Genomic DNA, 12,844 nt, shown 5'->3' on the forward strand with positions numbered 1-12,844 from the left:
CACACACACACACACACACACACACACACACACACACACACACACACCGCGTGAGTATGGACAGAGAAAAAAAATCGATATACTACCATTGCGTGACTAATTATTATTGTTATTGTTCTTACCGCTCTTACGGGCTTACATATAAAATCGTATTGGATACATTTCAAGACACAAATTCTCGTTCAAATACAACACGCCAAAACAAAAATTCTACAACAAACGTTCGAAAAACATCGCTAACGTAAAACATACACACATTGAAATTGTATCCAAGTGAGCGAGCGAAAGAGAAAAAGAAGAAGACGAAAATAAAATAATGGAATGTGTGGTGTGTTCAGACGTAGCTGTCGCTCAACATGTTACATTCAACTACTCTAGGCACATTTCATGTAAATATGAGAAGAGGGTGAAAAAAAGAAGAAGAAGAAAAACGACAAATGTGAAAAGTACTATGACAAAAAGTCCAATCATATTTTACCTTTCCGGATCGTGCTCCTTTTTCTTCATATTCGTACATACTAATTTCATGTTGCCATTGCGATTTTTTTTCTCTCCACATGTCACTTCATCTTTTATTTGTAACAACATTTGTTCTCAATTCGAAAATTGAAGTATAACTCAATGTAAATAAAAGGAAATTACTGCTTGGTAACAGTAATGCCGTACTGAGAGAAAGAGAAAATAAAAACATACACAAAGATGTTTTGAAATTGTGTAATTTTTTTTTTGTGCGCAGCTGTCACAAACAACCGACCAAAATGTCTAATGCTTTATATGAAAATGTTGGGCTCAATATTAACAAGAACATCACCGAGGTCACACAACCGGTAGTTAATGGTTAAAAGCGTTGAAACTGTTATATACATAGCTCATGTATAATATATTACGCACATATGCCCAACAATACCTCTTGGCCTCAATCAGAAGGGGGATTGAATATGTATTCATTTATACATTTGAAAATGTCGATGATAATATCCGGCTTTGATTTGTGTTTATATTAAATTATTTGCCGATTTATTGACAACAACAAATTATCTCAATGGGTCACAGTCCATAAAACATTTAATACCATTGTTTGGTTTGATTGAAATCGAAAAGCTCCATCACAGCACATTGTATTCGAAGACCGGAGTTTCGAAGACGATAATTAACTGAAAATGTATGATTTTGTTTTTACATAATCAAGCGTTCAGAAAGACATACATTTATGCGAGCAATTGAATGATGCTTGCATCATTTGATGCGCATCGCTAGTGCTTTCGTTGTGAGTTCGGAGCATTTCGTGCGCTATCGAAGATCCGAATGTATGGCGACAGCCTAGGGGTTTTCATGTAAGATTTTGTTTCACGAATTCGACGAATAATTAACAGTATAACAAATAATACAAATTTTTACAAATCATGCAAATCTTTACCGATTTCACTATTTTGTGCCAAAAATCCACCGATATTCGCCGATATGCGAAGTGTCTTTGTTCTGGAAGTGGGCTTTGGTGGATCCTCAGGATCGTTCAGAACCGCTCCCAGGTCTGGAAGTGGACCCTCAGGATGGGTCAGGGCATTGTCAAACCATGGTCTGGTCGATCCAGAGGATCCACCAAAACCCACTTCCAGAACTGGGAGCGGTTCTGATGATCCTGTGGATCCACCAAAACCCACTTCCAGAACAATTAAGTATCAAAAAATATCCGAATATTAACGATATTTTACAGATATGCCGATATTTCACCGATATGCCAATACGCAACGATAATACGCAAATATTATCCAATAAAAATACATGCAAACCCCTAGGCGACAGCACAATCGATGCGCATCAAATGATGCAAGCATCATTCAATTGCTCGCATAAATGTATGTCTTTCTGAACGCTTGTACATAATTATAATTAATATATCTCCGGAATAAATAAGGGCCCATTAAATTCAATTGCAGCTGAGGTTTACTTTCTTATGTACAGAAGAGAAATTGAATTCGATTCTCCAAAGAGATATTTTGTTGAGTCGATTTAATATTTACGGTTTGCTTATTTCGGATTGGAGATTTTCATCGCTTGTGTGGCAGACGATATTGCATTTACTACAGATTTGGTGTTTTTGCTTGTTTTTTTTTCTCGATGATTTCCTTTGATGCAATCGCCATTTTAAGTGTGGTATTGATTCTATTTGCTGCATTCCAATGGATTTCTGTATCGTTTGCAGTATTAACACAGATTGGTATCTTCGAGTATTATGCAATTAAATTTGTTAAGGTTTCTCGTAATTTCCAATTTAATATGAATTGGGATACGTGTGCACATTGAAAATGCATAAGTACATATACTTGAAGTGCCTTCTTTCATTTAAATACGTAGATTTGTGTATCGTTGCGCACACCACACACTATATCAGCACATTCAATGGTTTGTGTATGGTTTCTTTGTTTTCTTATCGCACATCTTGATGATTTACGTGCACGGTTCTGGAGATTTTCGATATGCGAAAACAACTTGCATGCTTTCTTCGATTTTAAGCACTTAAATTCAATTATCAATTGATTATATGTGTACTCAGGGTAAGCGATAAGTGCATATACTCGAGAAATTCCCAGGTATATACATAAATCTACACATCTAAGTATCGGTGTTGGTTTTTGAGGCTTTCGTCTAAATCTTGAAGGTATTATACGATATTAATTTCGATTAATATGGATGCGCATACAAGACTCTCAACACGTATTACTTAGATGACAGATTTCTCTAGTTGTGAATCGTCTAGAATTCATATGACTGTAGACCCCCTGTGTTTGCGTTTATCTCTCTTCTGCGTTAGGTTATATATATACAGGGTGTCTCACGAACTAGGCGCACCCCCTAAATTTAAAAATTAAAAAAACGCTTTGGGGGGTATGTTAGGGGTAAAAAATAGAAAATTTCTATCGGAGCAGAATTTTGAATTTTTCCCCAGGGGGGTTGGGGGTGCCCCCAATTTTACAAAACTTCATCTGATCAAAAAATAATGTACTACAAAGTTGTTCAAAATGACGAGAGACATTTTTTAGGACCCCTGCCCTCCAAGTCCCCCCACCCTTTAAGGGGGTCGGGGGGTCAAAAACCCCCAAGATGTGATTTTTTTGACCTGAAACCCAAAAATTCGGAATCAGCATGAAAAATTACCTTAGAATCGATATTTTTCTCATTCACGTTTTTTCACAAATTTTTGACCAAAAAAGTGTAAAATCGACTCCTCAAATCTTACAAAGTCGATCCGATAGAAATGTTCTATTTTTTACCCCCAACATACCCCCCAAAGCGTTTTTTAAAATTTTTAAATTTAGGGGGTGCGCCTAGTTCGTGAGACACCCTGTATATATATATATATATAAAAAGTTCAATTTTTCTTCCAAACGATTCATATCTTCCTCAAGAGATCGTTCGTTGTAAATATTTGTGGTTTGATGCTGTTCAGAAATGCGATTTCTCAAGTATTTTCAGTTTTCCATTTCATTGCTTAATGCATTCGGAATATGAACCGTACAAAGTGCACCATACACAGAATAGAAGGCACTTGAACATGAAAATTTAATCATGCAAGATGCTCGATAATGTTGAGATGATGTAACACAACAATAGAACCATCTAATTAAATTGCACATGTGTTATACCCAGTGTTGGGTAAAGATATTAGATAAGATGAGATACCAGATAAGATGCCAGATAAGATGATATCTTATATCTTATCTTATCTTTTGACGAATATATCTCATCTTATCTAGATAACTAAGTTTTCTTTCAATATCTTGGTGGTATCTTTAGATCTTTTTAAGATATTTTGAGATTTTTACGAAAAAATTCAAAAAAAATTGGAAAATATATCTTTATCTGCTTATAAAATTATTTATATGAAAAGATAATGAAATTATCTAGATACTTTTGAATATCTAGATACTTAGAGTTATCTAGATACTTTTGAGTATCTTAAGTCCAAAAATTTTGTGATTTTTTCTGCGTAAAAATATCTTTGAGAGTATCTAAGATACACCCAAGATATTATCTTATCTTTGCGTTTTTTTAAGATAAGATATGGTATCTTACCTAGATAAATTTTTTGCAAAACTAAAAAAATCTCATCTTATCTAGATACCAAAAATTTTACAATTACCCAACACTGGTTATACCGTCGACACTAACGAGTTTCAACAAACCATTTGGCTTTGTTCAATTTCGAATTTTGTGTGCGTGCGGTTTGAATGCGTATAATTTTGTACATTGGTTTTCACCGATGAAGTTAGTTTCCTACATCCCAACGACGTCGCATCGACAAAGACATTTGTCACATCAACTCTGTTTGAATAATGAACAAGAGTAGGTGTTCAATTAAAATACGATTCACTGAACATTCCACCGTCGGATGGTCATCAAAGATACATATCTCATTAAATACGATTCATTGAACTCTATGCCAATGCACTGCAAATACCAATTTTTACGGCAATGCATTGATTAGGTTCGGTATGAGCGCACTCATTCGATGGCATTTTTCCCATTGATGATATCAGAAGAAGGGAACTTACCGTCAGGCTAAAAATACATTTTTAATTTTCATTGACTATGAGAAGCTATGAATTTCGTTGATGTAACACAGTCGATGGTGTAGGCGGATGTGTAAGTAGAAAGCATCATTGATAATAATGAAATCAATGAAATATAAAATCAAAACGTCGCCCACACACATTCACACTCTTCAACACTCAAACGTACGCAATGTAAATCATTGAAAGTAATTTCATGGTTTCCTTTATTTATTATGTGATTTTTGTTGAGAATCCAGTTTGTTCTTTCGAGTGTGAAAAAATGGGTTTATTTTTAGCTCAGAAATAAAGAGAAGTAACAACAATCCAAATGAGCACAGTTCACAGAAAAAAAATGCCAACTTAATAGCGGTATTTTTCAGCTTATTTTTCTCATCCATTATTATGATAAGTATCAATAATAATGCAAATATTTTAATCCGTTTTTTATTTGTATTTTCAGGAGGTCCTGTGCTCGTATGGATAATGATGTTTGTTGTCTGTTAATCGCGAATAAATATTGTGTGTGTTTTTTTAAATGGCTGAATGCGTGATCGAAAGTCATATAAAAACCCGTCGTGCATATATACGTGACGAATTGAAAAATGTCAATAACAAGAAAATTGCAGAGAGGAATAAAAATTCAACAGGTCATGAATCAAACATGAAATATGATAAAAACCATGCAAATTGAATTTGTGTCTCTGTGTGGCAAATAGAAAAAAAAGCGAAGCGAAGAAGAAGAAGAAGAATAGTACGAGATTCATCAAATCAGTATATAAATGAATAATTGATTTGTGCGCAAATTAAATGTTGAAATGCAAAATCAGATGACTGAACTAATGATAGAATGAGGGGGATAAGATCATGGATGGCTGCACGAAATGCTTTTGTGCATTTTCAACGGTAGCTTACAATCACACAATTCTCCAATTAGTTGCACCGTGAATGTATTAAGGTTGAACCATAACGAAGAAATAATCGGCTTCGTTTGCATTGCATGCCTTAAACATATCAATCAGTGAGTGAAATTAGTGTATAATCAATAGTGTTCATGTGCTATATTCACTCGCTTCCCCCCGCCCCCTTCAATAGGAAACATAATACAAACACATCGAGAAAATATTCAGTGTGAGATGCAATTGAGAATGTCATTTATACATTCAATGCATCTAGACCATTCAGAATCATTCAATCACACAAATTATAAACGAAGCGTACAAATGTGGTACAACATTGAATGAAAAACAGTGTGTGAAAGTGGTGGTGCAAGAATAAATCAAGTGATCAAATTGAATTTTTTTTAATCACTTAAGCATGTGGATTGGCCACTGTCTTAGCTGTCGATAAAACTGCAGCCGCCGTAAAGTTTTCACCGGCCATAAATCACATTTTAAACCAACGACACAGAGAAACGGAAACAGGTTACAACCCGGAAATAGAGCGCACATTTAATACGAATAACACATCGATATGGATACGTTCACTTCATTGATTGTCATCGCTTTATTTAGCTTTGTCACACAAATCACATTGACTATGGCAAACGGATATAAAATGGGTAAGTGACCATTTTTGACTAACCATACCATCTCCAAATTTTTATCCACTTATTTAATTAAAAGAATTTCAATTTTTATATAAATCGATGTTGCCCCGATTTGATTGCAAAAGAAATTTAATATAATTTAATTAAGTGCTGTGTGTTAACTTGACGACAATCCAAAATCGAGGCAATAAATTTTGCATGACATTCTTCCATTTTGGGTCGATATTGAAATTTTATTTTTAAAAAAATCCCTTTTAATATTGTCGAATAGTTTTACTTGCGCTCAATCGCTAACTTTTCCATCGAATAGTTCGAATGCGCCGTTTTCAATATCGAACATAATGCTCGATCAAGCCAATTTAAATAATATTCAAAAAAACTTATATTTCAAAGTTGTTCGAGTATTTAATGAATTTTCCAATGTACAAAATTATATATCGTTGAAAGTATTTTATGAAAATTGCTTCATAATCTTGCCATTAATTTCGAATATAATGAGTTAAAAACGTGTTCTCGGTATGCTGATTACATGAAAATCGAACGCTATTTTGGCTTATGTTATATCATCAATGACAAATCGGTTGCCTTCGTTGCTGTCACTGTCATCGTCGCCATCGAACACGAACGAAACTTTTTGATGCGACAATTTTCCAACAAAACTTTGCCCCATTGTCAATGATCCAATAAAATTCTGCACTGATTCGAATTTTGAACATAATAAATATAGTAGATATAGGTGTATGATACAAAAAAAGTACTCGAAGTGTATGATAGTGAATGCAATAAAAATGTGTTCCAGAAAAAAAACTTTTCTATGCTAACTGTCAATCACAAAAACTTTCAGACACTGTTTAAACGCTATGAAGTCATTCTTGAATTACATCTTTTTTCACTTCTTTTTCAATATATTTCTCTGCTTTTTATACGGAATAATGCCTATTTAGACAAAGTAAATGACATCACATTCGCTGTGCTTGGCAATTTTCCATTCAATACAACCATCATAAATTACAGTAAATAAAATCAAAATAAAGAAAAAACTTTCACCAAACTTTGTTTTGTCAATATATTAGCAAAATATTTACACGATAAAGTTCAAGATATTTGTACGAAACATTTGAAAAGTATAGCAAAGAGATTGACCAACTTTTATCGTTCAATCAAAGTGAAAATTGTATCGGAAAATTTCGGAAATTCGAGTTATACAAGAGCGAACACATTTTTTTTTATTTTATGACGCAATGATGCTTATGCAATAATGAGCTTTATATCTTGTCTGTAATTAACTGGAAACAGTTTGAATTATTGTATAAGACAAAAAGCTCATTTTCAAGTCTTTTGATGTATTTAAAGCGGATTTGGCTTTTTTTCCTATACATTTTGTGTCCCATATCCATTGTATGGAGGTGAAACACCATGTTATAAAAATAATGCAAACAAATTTGCAAAGAGCATTAACATACTTGCCATGTATTTAAAATATGTTTCATGAACTTTTCTCGCTTTCTCATTTGTCCATTTGAGCTTTTTAAAATGTTAAATATAAAAAATACACACAATGGAAATGGTCCAATACATTCAAATGCATACAATGATTTTTAGATAGGATAGATGCGAAAGATCTCCGCAAGATCCAGATCCAAGCGTGCGTACGCTGCCGCATGATGCATACATATATAATACGCACGCAAATTCATTATTCTTATTTCCCCTTCTTTGATTCGCATGCCATAGCATTACGGAGTAAGGAATGTATGTATCATGCGGCTACGTACGCACGCTTGGATCCGGATCTTGCGGAGATCTTACGGATCTATTCTATCCAAAAATCATTGTATGTTCAAATGGGATTGAATAATTTAACACCAACAAGCATTAATTAAAACACACATTCAGAATCGGGGAAGGTGGAGAAATGATTTTTTTTTAGCGTATTGAGTGACAATTTTCAGAGATTGTATTTTTTTTATTTAAACATCAATCGATATTCACTTTGGCGAAATACATGCCATTTTATGGATGGGAATTTATCGTGAATTTTTTTTTACCGCTAATTAATTCAGTAGTATGGGAAGGCTGAGGGCATCCCACCCCTAGCATCCGAAATTTTCATTTATTATTCACTGGATCAAAATGAAAACTTTAACATTTAAGTGGTATTTTCTGTGCATCATTTCTGAAAGCGCCGCTCCCCTGCGAATCTGATCTCGCACTTTACTGATTTAAATGTACTGCGAATCTCATAATCATATTACATTCATATTAACACTTGCGTAATATCAATAAGCCGAGCGAGTCACATTCATCAAATAAATTGGCAAAAGATTTAAAATAAACTCAGTACTTACAATATGACAATATTTTACTTGAATTTATAAAAAAAGCACGAGCAATGCAATACTTTCATTAAAATATTTGAAATTATTGTGCCCCATTGCCAAACATTAAAAAAGAGTCTTTTGTGCCCTTTTAATTTGTGAACGATATTTGAATGCACACAGAAATGTTTCATGAAATGTCAAAACATTGTGAAAAACCAATAACAGTCAATACATATTTTTCCATCAAATAAATTTCAAGTGTGACAGATACAAAGAATAAAAAAAGCTTATGCATTTGCGAATCAATAAAAATTGTAGTTTCAATCCACATAGCCAATGTCAGTTATACTATCCATATTGACAACACATGTTCCATACATTTTTTTCCTCTGCTATTTTCAATCCAATCGAAACTTTTATTCTGATGATCAAAAATGCTTTTATTCCGTCGCTTGTTTTTGTTTCGATGCTTGTTCGCTGTTGATGGCATGTGTTTTGTTATCAACTAAACATTTTTTTTGTTCATATTTCCTATGTGGTTATATTTTCATTTCGCTGCATTTTTTTACAGAAAAATATATGGTATAGCGTCGAAAACAACTATTTGAATTTTGTTTGTTTGAATTGACAAAAAAAAAAACATAATTTAATATTCTGTCAAAATATATCAGATGACCTGAATCATTTGTCTTTCTCTATTGGAACGGGAGACAGAGATAGAGAGCGCGCGTGTGTGTATGTGATGAATTGGGAATTATTTTTGTTTATTGTGTACAGCACGTAAGCGCATCCAGAATGTGATGTATTGTTTGTTGTTGGTTTTATTGCAATTCGCTTTGGGACTAATAAATTGAGCTCTATCATATTAAAATGTGGGCGGATCACAATGAAAACCCAACACTACTCATTACAATGAATCGTTTGCGAGAAAATTGTATGCGGTTGATGAGAGAAAACATGTACGTGTACAGTGTACACACAACACATAGTTGCATATAGAAGCACCATGAAAAAGCGAACAAATATTTTGTAAAATAGTAATGCACTTGTTTTGCCTAAAAAACTATATTTTTTTTTCATTCATGGTGGTGCAGGCAGCAGTGTTTCAATGCATTCCAGGTGTAAATTTTCATATATAAATGGTTGCCACAATGGTTAGCTGAGTCATCAAATTATGCACCTGTTTCAAAAGCACCCGAAAATTTCATTTAAACTTTTTTGTCCGCATGTGTGAATATTCACAATGTGATTTCAGCGAATACACGAACGTAAAATTCGTTAGAGAGAGAAAGAGCGGTAGAGAAGAAATGGGAATAAAATCGCATTATTAAATTTATGTGGGTCATTCAAGGTACATAATTGAAAACTCATTAAAAATTAATTAAAATATATGCAAATGAGTTGCACGTAAACTTTACCGAGAAAGTTCGTTTGAAAAACGCCAAATACACACACACGCGCACACGCACACAACACATAGTACAATTTCAATGGTTGTTGGTTGATACAGTTAAATTAAAAGTGTCCATTTTACGAAATCACCATGGACACGCACTACACTATATAATTTATTTACGGTATTTGCACTTGTGCCTTACGTTTATTTATTATTCATTTCGTTTTTTGACATCAACATTTCGTTGGAATATTTTGAAATAAAAACACGACAAGTTCGAAATGCTGATATTTAATCTGTCAGACGAATGAAATGGTAAATTTCGTTTTTCTCTGTGATATAGTCAAGTCGTTTGTTTGATAAGTGTACACATCATTCAGAGTATGTTCACAAAATTGATATCATTGTAAACATTATTTATTATTTTGGCTTTTAATTTTAAAAGTTATGAAATATGTTTCTCGGCGATTTCACATAAACGAAAATTGAAAATCATGTTATTTTTAATCAAGCGTCTTTGTTTTCAATTTCTACTCTCAGGGTTGTTAAATATTTTTTATTGAGAATTTATTCACTTCAGAACTTATAATTTCGAAAAAAACTTTTCGATTTTTATATTATTAATTATACCATTGCCTTGGTTATTCATATTTGCGAAATGTTTTCATAAAATTAAGACAAAATGTTTGATAAAATCCAGTTTGTCGTAAACAAATTGATCAAAAAACCGTTGATACAAAAACTCAATCAAATTCACGCCGTTTCACGATTGGCTGGATGTCCGATATTGTTCGCATATAATGTAGTTGCATAAAAGCAGCGGCCATTTTATAGCAACACAGATTCATTTTACCCGAGAGAGACCGTGGTTTTGAATATTTAAGCTGTAATTTATCATCACAATTTCCCACAACCACTCTCTGTCGCTTGTCCAAAAATTCCAATGCATAAATTGAACAAGAACGCATTAAATTGCATTATCCATATGAATTAATCACATAAATGCGATGCTATATGTGATAGAAAATTTTCATACGGTGTAACATGTATATGTGCCATTGTCATGGGACTCATAAAATTCAACTATAAATTCAAAATATACGGCTTTGAAACGACTCGCTTGAAAAAAATGGCCATATGTCCCATTGGAACAAGCGTTTTGCATTTGTATATTATATGTGTCTATATTTCAACCGGATTCATTATATTGCAGCGTAAAACACTTTTGTGTGTCTATGTGCTTCGTGAAATCTCTAATTATGTTTTGTAGACGCGATTGAATCGCAGATGAGCTATCGACTTCGCTCATAAAAATGCAATCTATTTCATTGAGATATTCGATTTTGTAAAAGTTACGATACAAAATAAGCGCGGATATTATGCATCAATTCTCGCTTTTGATTATTATGTTTATACTGTACTGAACGTTTTTGGTATTGATAAATTCAGCTAATTAAATGACCACTGACCAGCAAAAACTTGTTCGACGATTACATAGATTACATGCACATGTATGCAATCAAATTGAGTTTATGTGTACACATTTTTGTTGTTGTTGTTGCGGTGATGAAAAAATGCTACGGCCGCCGAACCGCACGAAGCCGGAAAGCCAACAGTTTTGGGGGTGTTAATTGATAAAATATATTTTTAATTACGCATTGATGTGATCACGTTGATATTAATAGCGATGAAATTAATGGTTGCGTGCATATAAAAAAAACGTTATTTGAATATAATTTCATAATCCGTATTATAAATGCATTTATATAGACCGGATAAAATGGCTATAAATATTGACTATATTTCACAAAAGCTTTGCTGAAAAAACGATTCAAATTATCCTTTTATTATTCAAACAATTTGAAGCTAACTTTAAAATATTTATATGGTTTTAGAGTTTAATTACGAGTATTTTCCCTTTTTTTGTTCCGACAATTGATTGAATATTATTTTTTCTCCAATAGAAATTAAATTAACTCATATTATTGTTTTTTTTTTTCAGATGCTACGACACAGCGTGCATTCGAAAATACAGGCTCTCACATAAAATGTGATGTTTCAACACGTTTACCCAACGATCAAGTGCTATTGGTCGTTTGGTATAAAAACAATCTTCCAATATACAGGTAAATTGAATTATTCACCGTTTTAAAGTAGCAAAAATGTGATTATGATAATGTAATCAATTATTATTTAGAGTTGTGAATTGAAGTTGATTGCTTAATGGATTCCATTGATTAATCATTTCAATTCAACGTAAATTGATCACTTTACTACGGACAATTTATATGTAATGTGAATGTAACCAATATTGGCTCAATCAAGTTGTAAAATAGACAGCACATCCATTAAAGCAATTCTTTTTTGTGTAATAATCAAATTTTGTATTGACGCAATGAAATGTAACATGTGATTTATCTTTTTAAAATGGATATGCAGTAAATTGAATTTATAATAATGTTTTGTAACAATATTTAAGCTATGATACACGCACATCGTCGGTGCCATCGCATTGGTCTGATCCAAATATAATGGGTAACCGAACAATTTTTCGAATTGCTCGACGAGAGCCAGCGGAATTAATAATAAAACAAGTTAAGGTAATTTCATCAATAACAACAAAAATCATATTGTTTCTTACACAGATAGAACATGAAATGGTATTTAAACCTGACCTAAGCTTGAAGCGATTTTCACACGAAACAGACATTCTTTACTCGTTGGAATTTACATAATGTGGATAAATGTTTCAGGTTGTTTGTAATAATATCTCTCTTGGTATTTGAATTCCATGGATGCGGTACACAAATAGATGAAAGAGACAGAGGATGAGGGGGGTAAATAAAAAGTGAAACGACAAGTGATGGGGCAGAAATAGTGGCCAAACTATGAAAGCAAATATAACGTATATAATGGCATTGTTTGGAATGCCACTATCTCCATCCTCCATAGTGAACATTTTATGCTCATATATTTTAATTTAAAGTGTGCCACTGTAAACAGTGTGAAGGTAAATGGAAGCAAAACT

The 12,844-nt window shown here is 33.0% G+C and overlaps 1 protein-coding gene across 2 annotated transcripts in view; it reads left to right on the top strand.

The window, feature by feature from the left end:
* LOC116339646 (synaptogenesis protein syg-2) overlaps window positions 1-12,844 on the top strand; it is a 43,983-nt gene that overhangs the window by 12,570 nt on the left and 18,569 nt on the right. For both annotated transcript variants that reach the window (XM_031765657.1, XM_031765658.1), the window contains exons 2-4: window positions 5,014-6,111; window positions 11,819-11,942; window positions 12,296-12,416. In XM_031765657.1, coding sequence (XP_031621517.1) covers window positions 6,024-6,111; window positions 11,819-11,942; window positions 12,296-12,416 — 333 coding nt within the window. In that variant the 5' untranslated portion in view covers window positions 5,014-6,023. The remainder of the gene's footprint in view (window positions 1-5,013; window positions 6,112-11,818; window positions 11,943-12,295; window positions 12,417-12,844) is intronic.

This window comes from Contarinia nasturtii, unplaced genomic scaffold, assembly GCF_009176525.2.
Source record: "Contarinia nasturtii isolate CC-2019 unplaced genomic scaffold, AAFC_CNas_1.1 Cnas_scaffold_533, whole genome shotgun sequence".
Lineage (NCBI taxonomy): Eukaryota > Metazoa > Arthropoda > Insecta > Diptera > Cecidomyiidae > Contarinia > Contarinia nasturtii.